This window comes from Uloborus diversus, chromosome 6, assembly GCF_026930045.1.
Source record: "Uloborus diversus isolate 005 chromosome 6, Udiv.v.3.1, whole genome shotgun sequence".
Lineage (NCBI taxonomy): Eukaryota > Metazoa > Arthropoda > Arachnida > Araneae > Uloboridae > Uloborus > Uloborus diversus.
This window is the reverse complement of record NC_072736.1, coordinates 33770776-33789049: the sequence shown is the minus strand read 5'-3', so window position 1 is coordinate 33789049 and position 18274 is coordinate 33770776. Positions and strand designations below refer to the sequence as shown.

At 33.9% G+C, this 18274-nt stretch overlaps 1 protein-coding gene across 1 annotated transcript in view; it reads right to left on the bottom strand.

The window, feature by feature from the left end:
- The window catches only part of LOC129224322 (probable chitinase 10), a 107215-nt gene that overhangs the window by 12179 nt on the left and 76762 nt on the right, over positions 1-18274 (bottom strand). The window contains exons 8-11 of the mRNA XM_054858760.1: positions 12316-12611; positions 8441-8698; positions 3329-3432; positions 425-542 (exon numbers count right to left, since the gene is read on the bottom strand). Coding sequence (XP_054714735.1) covers positions 425-542; positions 3329-3432; positions 8441-8698; positions 12316-12611 — 776 coding nt within the window. The remainder of the gene's footprint in view (positions 1-424; positions 543-3328; positions 3433-8440; positions 8699-12315; positions 12612-18274) is intronic.

Genomic DNA, 18274 nt, shown 5'->3' with positions numbered 1-18274 from the left:
ATTCGCCTCACAGTTCGGAATTGCCTTGAATTTCCCCGTAGGCGCTAATGTTAAGTTTTTTTGAACTGTTCAAAATTGAACAAAAGATAGTTCAAATCAAAAAGTGAAATATGGGAATGAGGTGTCCTCGCCGAGATCTTTTCGAACAAAAAATGTTTGTTCGAATTGGACTATTCATTCAAAAGTTATTGGGGGGGGGGGGGCAGAGAGACCGACAGACATTTTTCCCCATCTCAATATCCTACTTTCCAATTTTTAATTTTTCAATATTTATTTAATTATTTTATTTATTTTTGACTTTTTTTTTTTTTTTGTTTTTTGAGATATTTTTAAGATGCATTAAGCCTTCTTTCATGCTTTTTTCTTCTTTTTCTGACTTTTACTGGGAAAGTAGGCTAATAAAAATGATTAATGAAAAACATACCACATTTAGAGATGACGTCAAATCGTTTGGTGTTGGTGCAAACTGTGCATGGTGTCCGGTATTCTTCTCCCAACCTCCGTGGAAATCGTATGTCATTACATTGATAAAGTCTAATAACCTGAAAAATAAAGTTTATTTTCTTCAACCGTTTGACTCCTATAGATATAACAAACCGTGGTATGCATTTTCTGAAAGTATAGCTCATATTTCCTTTTTCAAAACAGTTTACGATTAGTCTGATCCTGAAAAGTTCTATTTATTAGAGGAGTTCAGTGACGTTAATAAAAAAAAATAGCATGGTCAATAACACACTGACCGAAAACCAACAAAAGTTGTGCTCGCTGAGCTAAACTTTAGTTAATCAATATGCAGCTAGATTCCTAGCGATGTCATCAAAAGAAAATTGTACACAATTGCCTAAAATTTGTCATGATGGGCCTTCCCAGGTCGCTGCTTTGAAGCCAGCAGGTTTGAGAAACTCCTTGTTCGCTAAAAGTTATTGGTGTACATTGAACCTGCCTTTGTCAAATTGTTCCAAGTTCCCATTGGATATCAATGCCTCTAGGGGTACTGAATTAGTGGTTTCTCGGCTCCTGGTCTGAACGAAAAAAGCTCTCGTCAGGGTCCTGTCCAGCTGGTTAAATCCCATTAATAGATAGACACGTTGACCCAGGAGTGTAGTGTGGTTAATGTGTGGGCTACGAGTTAAGTTGGTCTGTCTAGTCGAAATGCGATGTATATTACCACAGGAAGAACTTAGTAGATAATTTTATTACGCGCCTAAATATTTTTCATGCTAAATAGACAGTACAGTGAGTATTCTTGTGCTGTAATTTCCTAAGTTACTGACAATTGAGGTCGTGAGCAGCAAAGGGATGTAAGTGGACTTTTTTCGATTGAAACGCATTTATAGTCTAGGTATAAGCTTTTATTGAAATTGTTCCCTAAATTGTGCTGTATAGCCACACTCACAAGAACTAAGGTACTTGGCTCAAATATCGCCCATCTAAGGAAATCTGCACCAGATTCTTGTCATTAATCTTTTCAGAGGCTTCATACAATGACAAAATATCATTATAACCTTATACTACATGTTTGTAAACCCATTTCAAATATAACTGTTCTATTCTGATTTTTTTTTATAATATGTGCATTTTTTAAATTTCTATGAAAGTGCTCCAAATATCACCCACCCTGTTCAATACTGTTCCAAACATCGCCCACTTTGTAGTACTGTCTCTTGCCCAAAAACGAAGGAATGATTATCTTACCATTTATACTAATTATCTCCAAATTTTTAATTTTTGCATTTCACCCCTTTGCTTCTCACTGTCTCAATTGTCCATTAAGACATTCTCAATTTTTTCACTGCTGAGGACACATTTGGTATCCTAAACGGATCACATACGATAAAAATAGTATTTTCAGAACAATTATATTGGGTTACATGAAATGAGTCCAAAAGTTTTCTTTAATAAATTCAATTACAACTGTAAAAATGATATAAGGTTGATTAGGGTAAGTGGGACCCCTTTTTAGAACAGTTCGTTTTTGAAGTCTTTTGCAAATATTTTGGAACAAAAAGAGAAGAACTTACTGTCTTATTTTATCTTGGACATAATTATTAAACAAAAGTTTACCATTATTTTCTAAAACAATGCTTTAAATTTTCTTAACGATTATAGTTTTTTAAAAAATCGCATGGGTGTCCCACTCACCCCAAAAGAAGGGATAAGTGGGTCACCTCACGTTTATTTTAAGTTAACATAACTTTAAAAAAGTGGTAAGAGGGATCTTACTTGATAAAGTATGTAAACTTTTAGTATTTAATAGCTTTTTGTAAATGCATTCGTTTATGAGACATTTACTATCATTTAAATATGTATGACAGATAATTATAAGACAAAAAACTAATACATCTATAAAATGTATTGAAAACCTACAGGTATTTTACTTTTACATATAAAAGGGTGTTGAATAAACGTACAGTTAATTGAGATTATTTTTGGTAAATTAGCCAAAATTATAAGTTGAAAAAGAAATTGGAAACACTGAATGTCCATCTAAAGTTGGATAAGGGTCCACCATTATCACTTCATCCTCAGTAATAATTCCAGCTTCATCTGCATCAGACCAATAAAAAGTGTCGCTGTTTCGATCCATTCTTGAAAATTCATCAGTATTTTTCATTTGCATCATCAACTTCCAACATTAGAATTCCAACATTAATACTTTATGGTTCTCTTTGATGCAAGTTTCACAAATACACACCATCTTTAGCAGTTTTGTAGCTAAACTGTCGATTCCTGCTAGGTCTGCATAGTTACCTTTTATTTCATTCGTAAACATATTTCATCCGAGTTGCTTTTGATTTCAAAATTGTCACCATTATGGGGGGACCCACTTACCCTACATAGCGAAAGTTTACGGGGTAAGTGGGACCCCTCCTCTTGATGACTAATTAAGAATATTTATGCAAAAATTTCAATTGCAGTACTCACTTTAGGTTAAAATATATGTGTGAAAGTTCAATAAGCATACAAATTATAAAAAGACACCTGGAAACACTTCTTAAAAAATGCTTGAACTCGCAAAAAATATTTTTCGAAATTTTTTGTATAAGTTTTAAGAGTTAGAAAAAAGTTCCATAAAGTCCAAATTTTTGCATAATTAATCAGTATGATGGAATGGGACATAATAAGCATAAAAAACTATAAAAGTCATATCTGTATTTCAGTTTTAGGGGTGGGGGGCCGCTTACCCAGTGATCCACTTACCCCAATCAACCCTAGATAAATTTTCACTAGCTGTTTGTGGATCACGTGAAAATTGCTCATGGACCACTTGTCGTTCGCGGACCACAGGTTGAGAATCATGCTTAAGAAAAGAAAGGTCTTTTCTTACTGATTCAAGTTTGGCACGTCGTACGCCTCTTCAATTTCTTCCCTTACTGGAGACACACTAGCTGTAAGCAAGAGGGATTCAGGAGCATATGCAGCACGAAGAGCCTAGAAAAATAATGATTAGATAGATTATTAGACTAAATTTGAATCAGTAGGTAAACGTCATAAATTAGAACTGTTTAAACGTTGGATCATTAAAAAAAATATTTTAAATCCTTAGTTATATTGTTGGTTGAAGATGAGAGAATGATGATGTGGCGCACAAAGCGGTATAATACGTATATTGTGTTTTTTTACATCATGATATGTTTACATCATTCAACGGATTTTTATGCGTCCGTTCTGAGAAAGCAGTTGAGAAAAATCTCAAACAGCTTTCTCTAATCTCATAGCTCAGTAGTTTTCAGCTTGATCCATCCAGAAAAGGCCACCCAGATTGTAGAAGTTTTGCTGAAACTTCTTTTCGGTGGGAGTAACACTTAATTCTCTAGACATCCTACGATACAACCGCTATAATAATTAAGTAACCAAAACTCCTTCTTCAAAATATAAAGCTTGGCAACTCTTCCACCCGCAAGTGCAATTGCTTTACAGCATTCATTTTGTGTTTATCCAATTAAGAAAAACATGAATCCAATTTAATTAAATGCATGTGTTATGAAAGGAGGTGGACTGTTCATAACGTTTTTGTCATTTCCCGAAGCTTCGGAAGGAATTCCGCCTTTAATGTTTTGTGACTACAAATTAATAGTAATTATGTGAGATTGTGATCCAGATACCAATGAAAATGCAGACCTTTAATTTTCCAAGTTTTGCATGCATTGTTTAGGTGAAACATGGGAAAATTCAGTGTCTGTGCACAGTTTCGAAGATGACGATGTTGAATGATGATGCTTTTCTTTTTCTAGATTTTAACTGACATTATTATCTTCTCTTTATATATTTTGCAGGTTTTTCTATAAGATATTATATGCCAGTTGTTAAAGCCCTAAATGAATGATATTCTGCAATTTTTTAAAAAATTCTTTAAGGGTCACTTTTTTCCCCTTATTTTCTCATTCCAAAGCTAAAAATAACAAGAATTCTTTTAATAAAAGCTACTTGGTTTTTCAAATAATGGAATTTATCAATCATTTTGCAGTTAATATTTTATAAGGAATACCATAAAAAATTCTTTATTTTAGAAGCTTATTTGTTTTGCTGCTTATTACGTAGAAAATAAAAATTTTAGCTTTTCGCATCATAACAATTGTTTGAACTTTTTTATTGGTTATTTTAGGGTATATATCGAAACAATGTTGCTTTTAGAGCATACGGGTTTTTTTAGAGCTGAAAAATATTCGTTAAAAGAAAAACAAAAAGTACTAGACGATCATCTTTGATCCACCATTTTGGATGGAAACTCACATGGGAACTTAGGGGACTTTTTAGGATTTACTCTACATGCTATGAGGAACTAATTCTGAAAATATTTCTTAATTATGAGTTTGTGGTGCAAAAAACCCTAAATTTACTAGGCAAATATAAATTTAATCTATGAGTCGCAGTGATATAGGGTCTGGTGGGGTAAAGTGGTCATAAAATCGTAGGTTTTCAACTTAAGTGCATAGTAAAAACAATAAATTCTTTAAACACTTCAGCTTTTTTTGTTGTTATTTTACATTGCATTATTAAAGAACACGGTACATTGCATTTCAGGAAAAAAATATTGAATTTAAGTAGTTTTATAACACTTTCATTTCCCTTTGTATTTATGACCACTTTACCCCATGGGATGGGGGAAAGTGGTCATAGCATGGGGTAAAGTGGTCATAGTTTAAAAAAACTGCAAAACCGTTACAAATAACCCTGATTTTTGTATATTTCGGTTATTTTTATAGTTACAAGTATATGTACGAGTATATACGGGTATACACGAGTCTACTATACGTGTCGTGTAGACATGAGTCAACATGTTCATATATGAATAGATACATGTACACATCAGATGCATGCACATGCCTACTCAAGAATATACGTGTATACACGAGTGTATACACGTATATACTCATGCATGTATACGTGATTACCTATAGGAATGTATACGTCTCTACACGAGTATATACGTATCACGTGTATATGCGAGTAAAGCGTAGAAAAGAACATCATTTGCGTGTTTTGCGCTTGTATCTCGAGTATATGCGTGAATATCTGAGTATATACGTGTACAGTCGACGTATATACGCATATATAAGTGTATATACATACTTATACGAGTATACACGAGTTAATTCGTGGATATATCCAGTGCGTGTTTGTACGTGTCTACTCACGTAAATATATATGAAAGCACGAGTATATTCGTATGCTTACGTGTAAACACGATTATTTACCTGTTAGACGTATATACGTGCATTTACGTGTATACACCAGTACATGTATCCACGTATATCCACTAATATACATGTATGCTTACAGAATGAATCCAAGATTTTTTGCAAAATCTAAGTGGTATGAAAGAGGAGGATAAGAAGCAAAGAATCATAAGGAACTTATGGTCGCTGACGCGCTACATGCACAAAAGGTCAGAAACTGACGTTAGCAAAACATGTCACAAATTTGTTACACAAAGATGATTTAACCCGACATTTTAGTTTTTAAGACATATTTAGAGCAGTTGTTAAAAGTTACGGCCTGTAGTAGTTCTAATACACGCATCGCAACGAAGGTGCAGCGACTTAAAATTTTTTCAAAAGTCTCGTAATTGCAACAGAGTGATTGCGATGCATGTATTACAGCTGCCGGCCGCAAATTTCATCAATAACTTTAAAATTTTCTTAAAACCTAAAATGTTGTCTAAAATTGTCTTTGTGTAATAAATTTGTGACATGTTTTGCATCCATCAGTTTCTGGCTTTGCGTGCATGTAGCGCGTCAGCCTTGAGTTTGATTCTGGATGTTTCTTATGATTCTTGCTTCTTATCCTCCCGTCTAACACCTTTTAATAATTTGACCAAGAGTTTAGACTCACCCTGTATACATGTATATCATATGCTTATACACAAGTGTCTACTCGAGTACGTACACGTATATACATGTCTCCCCGAGTATATAATTGTTCGTATATATACGAGTATATAAGGAGGAATATACGTGTATAGTCGAATGTATATCTGTATAGATAAAAAATACTTGCAGATACCCAAATACGTGTTTATTGGTGCATTTATGTGAATACGTATATATACGTGCCTACACGTGTATATGCGTATACATATGCATATACTCGTATATTTAACCCCTGTTTACTGTAAAAACAATACATATTAAGTGAAATTTATATTTAATTTATATCTGCCTTATACTTAAAGATTTAGTGACTTTAGAAGAACAATATTCGTTAAGCCTAATATTATGACCACTTTACCCCATCTTACTTAAATTGTTCTAACAAATTATTCAAAATAGATTCAGCTAACTTCTAATGAGTAAGAGTTCTTGAGACATGTAGGAAGCTTCCTGTGCAGTCAATCTGTTCATAATTCTAACAATCAAAATTTCTCAAGGAAGTTAAAAAAGGTGTTTATATTTTAAAAATTTTCATATTTACACAAAATATTTTTTTTTTAACAAATAAAATTTTTTCAGTTGTAAAATTTTGTATTCAAAATATAGTTTATAAGTAAACTACCCTAAAATAAAATTTTCACATTTATTCGAACATTAATTTCGAAGCTATAGCCATTTATTTGAATTATGACTACTTTACCCCATTGACCACTTTCCCCCACCAGACCCTATACGATAAACACACGCTATAATGTTGGATTTTGTAAAATTTTACCTGGTTGCACTGAGACCATATATATCAGAAATATCTTCTATTATAATTTTTAAATTCATTAAAAAGTATTGTATTAAACCTGAAGTAACTTTATGAAAAATATTTATATTTTAAGGAGAAATCTTTTTTATTTAATATTTACTATTTGTTATATTATGATACAAAATTACTTATTGTTTTTAAAACTTAAGTTATAGGTTATCGAACGATTTTAATTAACAGCATGCGAAGTGTATTCGAAAAGTAAATTCCGGGACCTCTGCCGTAACGCTGCAGTCTTCCTTGTTCACAGGCTCTCAACTGTGGTCATTTTGATTGCTCTATGTTGTGTTTTCAGTTTAGTGTGCACATTTAAAATGGATAAGATAATTACTGAGCACGCCGACTGATATTCGTGCTGTAATTCGATTTTTGAGCGCAATAAATGTGAAACCAACTTTTCACTCCAGGGTCTCCCATACCTAACACCATTTGTGGTTGGATGGCACCCTGAAGACAGCTCTGATTTTTTTATCCAGACCAGAAACCGAGTAATCCCTAATCCAGCACCCCCAGAGTTATCGTTTCAATTGGAGGATTTTGTAACCACGAGCATATTTAACGTCCCGTAGTCACCATTAATGACGACGGTGGATCTTCGACTGGCTAGGGTAGAACCCGGACCCTCCGGTCACAAGTCAGATGCATTACCGGTCAAGTCACCACGGCCCATGTGAAACCAACTGAAATTTATCGTCAAGTTAAAGATGTGTCCGGTGGAAACACGATGAGGGATGAAATTATTAGAATGTGGGCTAGTATGTTTAATGATGGTCAAATAAATATCCACGATGAGGCTTGAAATGGTCGTCCTTCTGTTATCGACGTTGACCTGGTTAGAAAAGTTGACAAAAAAAAATCCACGAGAATAGACGTTCCACTATGACGACGCCTTTGAACAATTTTTTGCAAAATGCTGTACAGTCAATAAATCGTCATTGTAAGTAAAAGTAATCCTCATTGGCCTTTAAGTTCCTAAAGAAGAAGATAAAGAAAAGCCGGTAATATGCTACGACAGGTGTTGAACAATGTAGAATAATAGTTTGTTTAAGGTATGCTTCTTCGGGTAAAAATTAAATTAGCTTTAAAGAAATAGCTTTTTATTGGTCTCTTTTCTTTTCTTTTTTTTTCCAAAGCGGATTTTAATTTCCGAATACACCTCATGTTTAACAGTATATCTATGCATTCACTGGAAAATGTTGATGAATTGCACTTTCGGTTTCTTATAGTAGCATATACTTTTAATTCTTACCGTCAGTAGAGTGATGAAATTCGGTACATCAGCAGGGTTCACTCCACAGTTTCCTTGCCAACAATTTGGGTATTCCCAAGCTACATCTAGTCCGTCAAAATTGTGTTGCTGCAGGAATGGAATGGATGAATCGACAAAACTGACAATTTTGCTCGGATCCGCCGCCATGTCTGAATATTTCCGCGTGCTGTCATTCCATCCGCCAACAGCTAGGAGCACTTTCAGGGACGGGTTTCTTGATTTTAGAGATGTTACTTTCTGAAAAGATTTTTTTTTTTTTTTTTAGTGGAAACTTTTCTCAAGTGTATTGTTAAGTGCAAAAAGACTACTACTAAAAATGACATTTTTGATGCATTTTAAAAATTAAACGCTACATTTTTACCGTAAAAAGATATTGATAGCTCACTTTTTGCAACTTTGAACAGCTGTTCTTTATGAGCCTAAGACTGGGCAAATAATAATAATTTCAAAGGTGAAGGTACGTGCAAAATAAGAAACAGTATTTTCTAACTAATCCTCATTTGATTATTTGCTCCAATTGGACAATTTTTCTAAATTAATTTTAGAGAAATCATTTTAGTGTACATAAACATCGATGAACATGTTCAATTGAACAATAAGGAAGTTCTGTTGAAACGTATGTATATTATTTTGGAACTTTCATTTGCTAAGCGATGGAATTTCGTTTTAATATTTCATCGCTTATAAAATTCGATCTTTTATTTTTAAGGGTTACACGTGTGTGTGTGTGTGTGTGGAACAGTTTTTGAAAAAAATATTTTTACTGATCATAATTGAAAAGTTGACAATGAGTTTTGTGGAGATTAGAATGAGAAACGAAGTCTAAAGAGAGAAAAGTATGTTGAGCCGAGTGAAAAAGACATATACATGCATACTGCATTTTTACTGCAAAAAGGAATAGAAACAGTTTTGAAACTTTGTAGGGTAATTCTTTCAAGGAACTAAGATTGAGTAAATAATAATAATATTAAACATGAAGATAAGTATTTTTTAAAAAATCTTCTTAATCTTTAGTTTTTTTTTTCGATAATTTCAAATGGTTCGTTTTTCTTGTGTCATTAGGAGCAAACTACTGCCTGGAATTATGCTTCGTGGAATTTTAACTATCACAGTACTTTCGTAAATAAACTTGAAAAGATATAAAATTCTGAAGTGATCAGTTATGACTTTTTTTTTTTTCAATATTAGCTTTCTGGTTTAAACCTGCGCTTAGTTGTTAGTATAGTATGCGCTATGAGGCGTTCAGCGCTAAGGTATGCTCCGATAACTAGCAGAATTTATACACGCAGTGCTGATACTGGTGTAGTTAAACTGAGAAATAACTTCAATCTTTATTTAAATTGTATTTATTCTAAACTTAAGAATTAACTTAAAACAAACGTATTTACATAACAACATCACAACAAGTTTAACTGACAAAACCAACAACTCATTCAACTCACTCACACAGTCGACTGCTTAAATATTTTTCAAGCTAACAAAATTTGCATACAGTTAACCAAATCACACAGTTAATACTTAACGACAGAAAAAATTAGAGTTTCCAACATGGTAGATCAAGTCCATTTCGACTTAATCCATTTGGCAGCAGTTTTCTTCAAATGAATGGAAGAAATTAATGCTCTCCTCGAATGATTTTTATTCGGTGTAAACTTCAACCTATTGAACGTAACGACACAACACTATGCACACAATTTTGCAATTTATCGCTCCGGCACGTCTAAATAGGGCTGTGGAATCGAAGTCAAATAGTCGAAGTCTGACTCATTTTGGAGTAAAAAAGTCGAAGTTGGAGTGGGGAGTAGAAGGTTCAACCTTTCAAGAGTCGGAGTTGGAGTCGGAGTGATATTGAGGTAGAGGAGTCGGAGGCTCTAAAATTGCCGGAGTCGGAATCGGAGTTTGTCGTTTTTTCCTCCGACTCCGCAGCCCTGCGTCTAACCATTGTTGATGACACAACAAAGTGGTGCAGTATTGATTCTTTATAGAACAAATTGCATTATTGCAACATCTTTTGTTTGAAATCTGCATTTCATCCTGGTGATTTTGTACCCAAATATTTAACTACAAAATTTCTCAGTCAATAAAAAAGTTGTACAAAACAAAAAATGTCTTCGAAATTAGCTTCTTATCGATAATAACAAGGCAATAAAGCAAGCATAAAGAAAAAAGCTGAACATATACAAAAGTCCGGAGTTTTGGTAGTAAATGCTGATATTACTATTAATTTCATGTTAGCAATTGATTTCTTTAAAAAAATTTCAAGTAGTTAACTTTAAGGTTGAAAAATGATTCAAAATGAAGTTATAACTGAGCATCCTGTCATATTTTTTCGCTAACAAAGCATAGACCAGAGTTTCCCTAACTGTGGTCCGCGGAGCCCCGGGGGTCCGCGAGTCCATGTCAGTGGGAACGCTGTGCTATCCAGCTAAAACGTTAAATATAATTGAGATTGAAGGACAAGCAACGATATTTTAATTCAAAAAGAAAGCACATTTATGAGGAATAAAAAAGTTCTTGCTTAGGTATATGCAGGACTCAACAGCCGACCTCCATCCCCTCGGAACTCTCGGAAGTAGTTCCACAACACACATTAATTAATTTTGTGCACACGACGAAGTTCACATTGTTGCAAAACTATATGAAGTAAAATGCAAGCACTGAGGCACATTTTTGCAGCTGGGACTTTAAATAAAACTTTTGCTCCATATTTTCAAGACTAAATTTAATCGCTAACATTCAACATTTCAAACAAAGGCTGAAATAGACCAAATACTATAGTTTGAAGCCAATTTTATGGAGCATCACTGTTTTATTAGTTTGTCGTATAATATGCTTGCGTTTATTCAGGAAAATCATTTGAAGTGAAAGTAAACGTTTGACGCTTGAGATTTTCATACAGTCTCAAAATTTCGGACAATCATCCTTTCATTCTGGCCAAATTGTCAAGGCCTAAAATATTTAGTACTTAGAATATATTGATATTATTAGCATAGTTCATACCATATTGAACACGCACCTGGCGGACTCTTTTGATGTAGTACGTATGTGATGAATTGATGAACAAGGGCGGTAAGGTTTTAGAACTGGTGCAAGTAGAATTAATTGACGTTTTTTTTCTGTATAAATGGTAAGCATATTTTTTTAGTGTTATAATTACATTTAAAGCACTAATAGTGCATTGATTAAGATGAATGAAACTGCTTGCAGTTTCCGGGGACTGGTGACCGATAGCGAGCAGAGGGCGGTGGCTCCCCATTATTGAGGCAAACTTGAAAGAATTGAAATCCTAATACTCCATAAAAATACCAATTCATATGAAAAATTAACACACTTAAGCTAGGCTAACAGTGTTTTGTTCACTAACTTCAAAAGCTCATTGTTATTAGTAAACTTGTGGTAGAAATTTGGCTGATAATATTTTTATTCCTAATAGAATTTCCAATAGAATTTTACTTCCATAACTCAAAATAATAATGCAAGAAATGAAAACCAGACAAGAGCTCTGAAAAATATACATAACAGTGAATAAATAAATTTAAAGGAAAAAAAGTTGTAAAATTATATTAGGGGGGGGGGGGCTGAATATAGATTTAACTGTGTCAAATCATTTTTTTTGCGCGCGCGTGCCGGAGTTGGGGGGGGGGGGGGGGTGCGAAGCTCGTAATTTTTCTGTAGGGAATTCCGCGGAGGTCTGAAGTTTAGGAACCTCTGGCATAGGCAATCCAAATATATTCAAAACTAAACCTCTCTCTTTTTAATTTGAAGCTTTTTTTTTCTTTGAGTTTTGAGTTTTCTTCTTAGGTAGTTTTAAAACTTTAAAACATTCATCCTGGTACATACGATACAGTACTTACGTCGTAGTAACCTTGATCAATGTCCACATATCTATCTCCGACATCAAGGTGGTAAGAATCGTTGAGGCTTGCAAAATTGTAGATGATGTGCGTACATAGGGTAGGGTCGATCACGTTGGGGTTGAAGTTGACTTTGTAGAAGGATGCTGAAGAGAAGTAGCATACAATCTTCATGGGTGGCAGAGACTCTTCTGAAACGTCTTCGTCTGATGAATCGGATTCGGAATCCTCACGTTCTACGGAATTTTTACTGGAAAGTGAGGCATGAACGCTTTCATCAGAAGAGGATCCAGCCACTAAAGGTTGTAGAAATTAGGTAAGTTTTGTTACAAAGTTAAACGAGCTGATGTGTGCATCACATGACTTCCTTTAACGCCAATTTAATGATAATATTGCCTTGGAGTAAGCAAATAAATTTTTACCCCAAATTTGTTGCGAACTGAAGCAAAAAAACGTTTTATACAAATTAATTTTCCCATTTTAATGTGATTCAGTGGCTAACTTTAAAAAACGCCAAATTTGTCGCCAAGTTGGTGAAAAACTTGCCGACCAAAAGCTTGGCGATATATTGCCAAGTGTTTGCCAAATTATAACACCACTTGAGTTTGCATTGAAATTAAGAACGATTCCACCCCAAAAAGGTAAAAAAGATCCTTTTAGGAACATCCAAATGCAACCAAAAAGAGAGGTGCACAACTAGACCCTACCAGGAGTCTACGTACCAAATTTTAACATTTTAGGACATATCGTTTTTGAGTTATGCGAGATACATACGCACTTACGCACATATACATACGTACATACAGGCGTCACGAAAAAACTCATTGTAATTAACTCTGGGAACATCAAAATGGATATATCGGATTTGTATACGTTTTTAGGCATGTATCCACGTGTGGTAGGGTTGAAAAAAAAATCCATATTCATTTGGGAACGAGCAAAATGAATATCAAGGCCTATTTTTGGGTGAAAATGTTTTCGCAAATACAATACACTTCCTTTACTTCGTAAACGATAGTAAAAAGAGAATATTTTTGACGCTCGATTTTACGAACCTCTTAATTTACTAACACTCGCGATTTTACGAACTATTCGCTAATTCGGAAAAGTCCTTCAACTGAACCATGTAATTTTAATTCTATTTTACGAACTGGAAATGGTGAAAACCTCATTTTTAACCGACTTCAAAAAGGAGGCGGTTATCAATTCATACCGTATGTATGTTTTTTTTTTTTGTTTGTCCACTCATAGCGTCTCACCTAGTGAACCGATTTTGATGATTCTTTTTTTAATGGATAGGGGATGGCTCAACTTAGGTCCCATTACTTCGTTTGACCATATTTGTTCTTTAGAAAAAAAGTTATGGGCAAAAAACAGTAAATTTTATGCAATTTCCCTATTAAATGATTTTGTAGCGAAGTTCGCACTTTTCATCCGTGGATAACGGTGGCTCAGTGGTAGAATTCTCGCCTCCCACAGGAGCAACCCAGGTTCAAATCCCGACTAGGACAAAGTGAATTTTACTGAAATTTCGTTTCTACTGTTTCCCGTATTTTCTCGAATCTTCTATTAATTTCTGTATCTTTCCAAGTCTGGAAAGTTCCAGCACTTTCTCCAGTTGTATATAAGGAGATATAACGTTCATTCGTGGTTCTGAATAAAGATTTCGAGTTGAGACTAACGAGTATTCGCTTCATTTGGCTTTCACATTGGCTTCGCTTTCTTCATCTACGCGACAATAGGAAACTCATTGTTATAAAACTTTGGTGCCCTATAACAGTAACATTAATAGTAATTTTAATGATAATTTTGAATGAAGGCTTCTCTGAAGCAAGCATCAAATTTCTTCAAGGGATATTTCGATAATGGGGAATCTTGCGCTGTCGTCTCATTTTTGGCGTAAATAATTTTATTTTAGTAACCCTGCTGATTTATAGTAACCCTATGTGAACTATCAAAATCTTCCTTTCTTCAGTGCTATTGCTCCATAGTAGGGGTAAACCTAACCTGGAAGCGAGGTGATGCAGTGATTAGGATCTGCTTAGCCTTCACAATGCTACCATTAGGTTTGACTCAACTACTCTGTAGTATTTTTATCGTTATCATTTAGGCTGATAACAGATGATCGGGGCTAAGTAAGAAAATACAGGATTGCATCATGAGCAACTTAGATGCTGTGGAATGTAAATTAGTTAGGAAAAACGTAATACTTAAATGGTTATAATTAAATTAACTACGCATGATTTCCAGAGAGGAACAAAGATAAGTTTTTAGTGCCAATCGCTTAAAGTTTAACGCGTGTCGATATTTTTTTTTAGTATGGAGCATTTTTAAGAAAAAAATGTAAAGTTTCGTGATGGTAACTTCTTATTATTTCTGAAATACCTACATTTACACTAAAAAGAATGAAATAAAAAAATTTTGAAAAAAAAAAATAGAACCGACTTCAAAATTGCTCTAAAAAGTGAAAAATAATTTTATTCTTTAAACACCATCGATAATGCTTTTAAACATAATTTTTGAAGTTGGCGCAAAAACGATAGATAAAATAATTCACAGCCATAACTCAAATACAACTATAAATTTAACCAGGACCAGTTTCTTCACGATCACATACATTATGCATTGATGACAGCATATTTGAATAGCGATATAAATTATTCGTTCGTAACTTTGGATGCTTTTCTGAAAAAAAATATGAACGAAGCATGGTTACACTGGATTTTACGTTTTGTTTTTGCGCCAACTTCAAAAATTATGTTTAAAAGCATTATCGATGGTGTTTAAAGAATAAAATTATTTTTCACTTTTTAGAGCAATTTTGAAGTCGGTTCTATTTTTTTTTTTCAAAATTTTTTTTTGCGAACTCAACGTTAGGTCAAAGAAGCGATTTCCTAAGAAGTTCAGTGCCACACTGTAAAAAAAACTGTAAATTTTGAAGAAGTTATCCGTATTTTTTACAGAAAAAAACTGTTCGTAATAAAATACAGGATTTCTCTGTTTTTTTGAATCTGTAACCGGTTATACTTTGTTTTTCTTCGAATCTTCGAAATTTCGCCCGCGTGTTTGGATTTTGGTTCTCGTGCTCGAGTTTTTGATCTTATATTTATTTAAAGCGAGTAAGCCTTCAATCGTTTGCAACTTCCATTTCATTGCATCCTAATCAATATTTTATTATTATGTTTTTTTGTCATCTGTTACAGAGGCATATTCGGAAATTTACCTTTGTATACATGTATTTCGTAGTAGTCTAGTAAATATTGAAATGGATTTATGAAAGTATAGTTTCATTTTTTAATCTTCATAAAATAATAAATCAGCTTGAATAAATAATAAAAATACGGAAGATTTCTGTAAAATAAACGGAAGAAAACTGGCGTCCTGGCTGACAGTTTTTTTTCTGTAAATTTTACGGATTTTTTTTACAGTGCAGGAAAACGAAATTTAAGGGAAGAAGATAATCTCTTTCATTTAAATTGTAACTTCATCTACCTCCATCAGTTTATGTTTTTATAATTAAATAAATTTCTTTAAAAGTAGTCAGTAGGCCTTGATCTGGATTTCTAGATGTTTGCGTGCTTAGATGCATTTTCTATTTGGCGTAAAATGTAAAATAAAATATTTGTTTGTATTCACAGAACTTGATATAGAAATATGTATCCCATACGTGACCTCTCGATAACCGAGTTATAAGTCTTCGTTTTGATGTGTTTCGATTTTATGAACTCTCGTTTTTACGAACTCTTTTTGCAATCCAAGGAATTGTAAAATCGAGCATCAACTGTATGTGAACTACTAATTTTGTTTAAAAAAATTGGAGGATTAATGGAATTAGTAGTTTAATCCTATGTGCTAATAAACTTTACCAATAGTGTGGCAAAGATCCAATTAAGATAGATAAAAGTTTCACTTCTGTTGTGTGCCTTTACGACACACGATTCCTGTTTTATTTATTTTTTTTTAAAAATAACTATATGAATATGAAAGTCAGCGTGACATGTCAAAAGGAGAAGTAGGATGGAGTCAAAGTGGAGTGTGACACTATGTGACAAAGGGGGGAGGGTTGTCAAATTTGTTGAAAAAGATGTAACACCATTTATGGACAGCCCCTAAGTATATTATGTGTTTGAAGAATGATTTCGCTAACTATATAAACCAAATTTCATTTTCATCAAACCAATCAATCACCCTGAAGAAAAAAATGTTCCGAGCACGGCTTATTTCTTGAAGTGCTGGTTATTGTGAACTTGACATTTGAGACACATATATGCTGCAAGGACACTTGATACACTGCGAGAAAACACAGCTTTAGTTTTGCAAACAAATCGTTAATAATGCTACATATCAGAAAGATTGCTCGGAAACATGTATTTGACCCATTCAAAATTGTAATTTCATATGTAAATTTTCTATCGTACTTTTGTGCAAAGCAAGCTCAAATACTACTGCCAAACATACACATTTTTGAGTAATCATATTGCTTATTGTTCTCACTTGACTGTTTTGATGTCCTATGATTTTATTTTCCCTCCGCCTCCTTCTGCAGCACCACCGTCGACCGGCCTCACGATGCTGCTCCTATACCGAGCGTTCATATCCTACACACACACACGCATACATACACACACACCTACACACATACCCACACACTCATGCTTGCACACAGACACACACGCATACATACACACACAAACACACGCACACACACACGTGCGCACACACTCATGCCTGCACACAGACACAAACACGCACGTCTACACACACACATACACACACACACGCCTACATACACACACCTACTCGTGATTGCGAAAAACATAATTTGAAATCAAGATGTCAAAATTCAAATTATTTTTTTTTATTAGTTTGCTTTTAGTTTAAACTACTGCATGTAGCTACATCAGCTACGTCCCCAAAAGTTAAAAAATCGTGACGTTAATCTATCTACGTTGAGTACGCTGAATGTTTTATGTATCAGTACAGCTCTACCTCAATAGAAAACTCAAGCTATTTTTGACTGAATGAACGTTCCGCAATTAAAAATTACTAGCAAAAAGATTTTCCCCCCAGAAGTATCAGTATCATTAGCATATATTCCATGCTTGGAGGATTAAATTTACCCGTTGAAATGTTATTAACTGTCCAGTTCTAGCCCAATTTCAAGTCACTCCTCTCCATACCAAATTATATATGGTACTTACTTCTTACAGCGGTATTTTTCTGATAAGAACGTGATAAATTCACTTTATCTGCAGCTTATTGGTGCTCTCAGCTTCAATGAGATGACATCTTCCTCCAGCTCGGTTATTCACTATTCCAGACCGATGAGTTCTAATAAGAACGGAACTGCAATCTCTGGATGTGAAAACCGGTCTGTCTAGTATATTTCATGTGGTTCTGCCTTAGCCCTCGTTTAGGGGTGGAAACTTACTGCTGAGAGCGTTTATGTTTTTTTTTTTTTTTTTTTTTTTCCAACTTTAACTGTTAAAAAAACATGTGAAACTCATACTTCTTTTTTTTAAAAAAAAACTTACTTGAGAAGTTAAGAATTACCCTGCAGAGGGTTTGGCATTACCCTACCAGTCACTTCTGGAATCCACCCTGTATCTTTAGAAGCTGGTTTAAACTTGAAATTAGTTTTTAAATATTTGTGTTGCTGCTATCAACTTACGTGAGTAGTTTCATAAAAATATTAGTTTTATACAAAATAGTAATAACATTTCTTTGAAAAAATCAATTTTGTTTTTTGTTTACAATTTTAGAAGTCTTCATTTAAAATGGGCAAAACTTGCAGGAATCATTCTTATTTAAACGGGTTGTATCCAAAAGAGTTAACCAAAAAGGGTTAAGGTAAACCCAAGGGTCATGGCCTAATATCATGCATATTTATGATTCAACTGTCTTCAATTTTTGCACATTCATCAAATGATTCACAAAAGATAAAATCCACAGCAAGGAA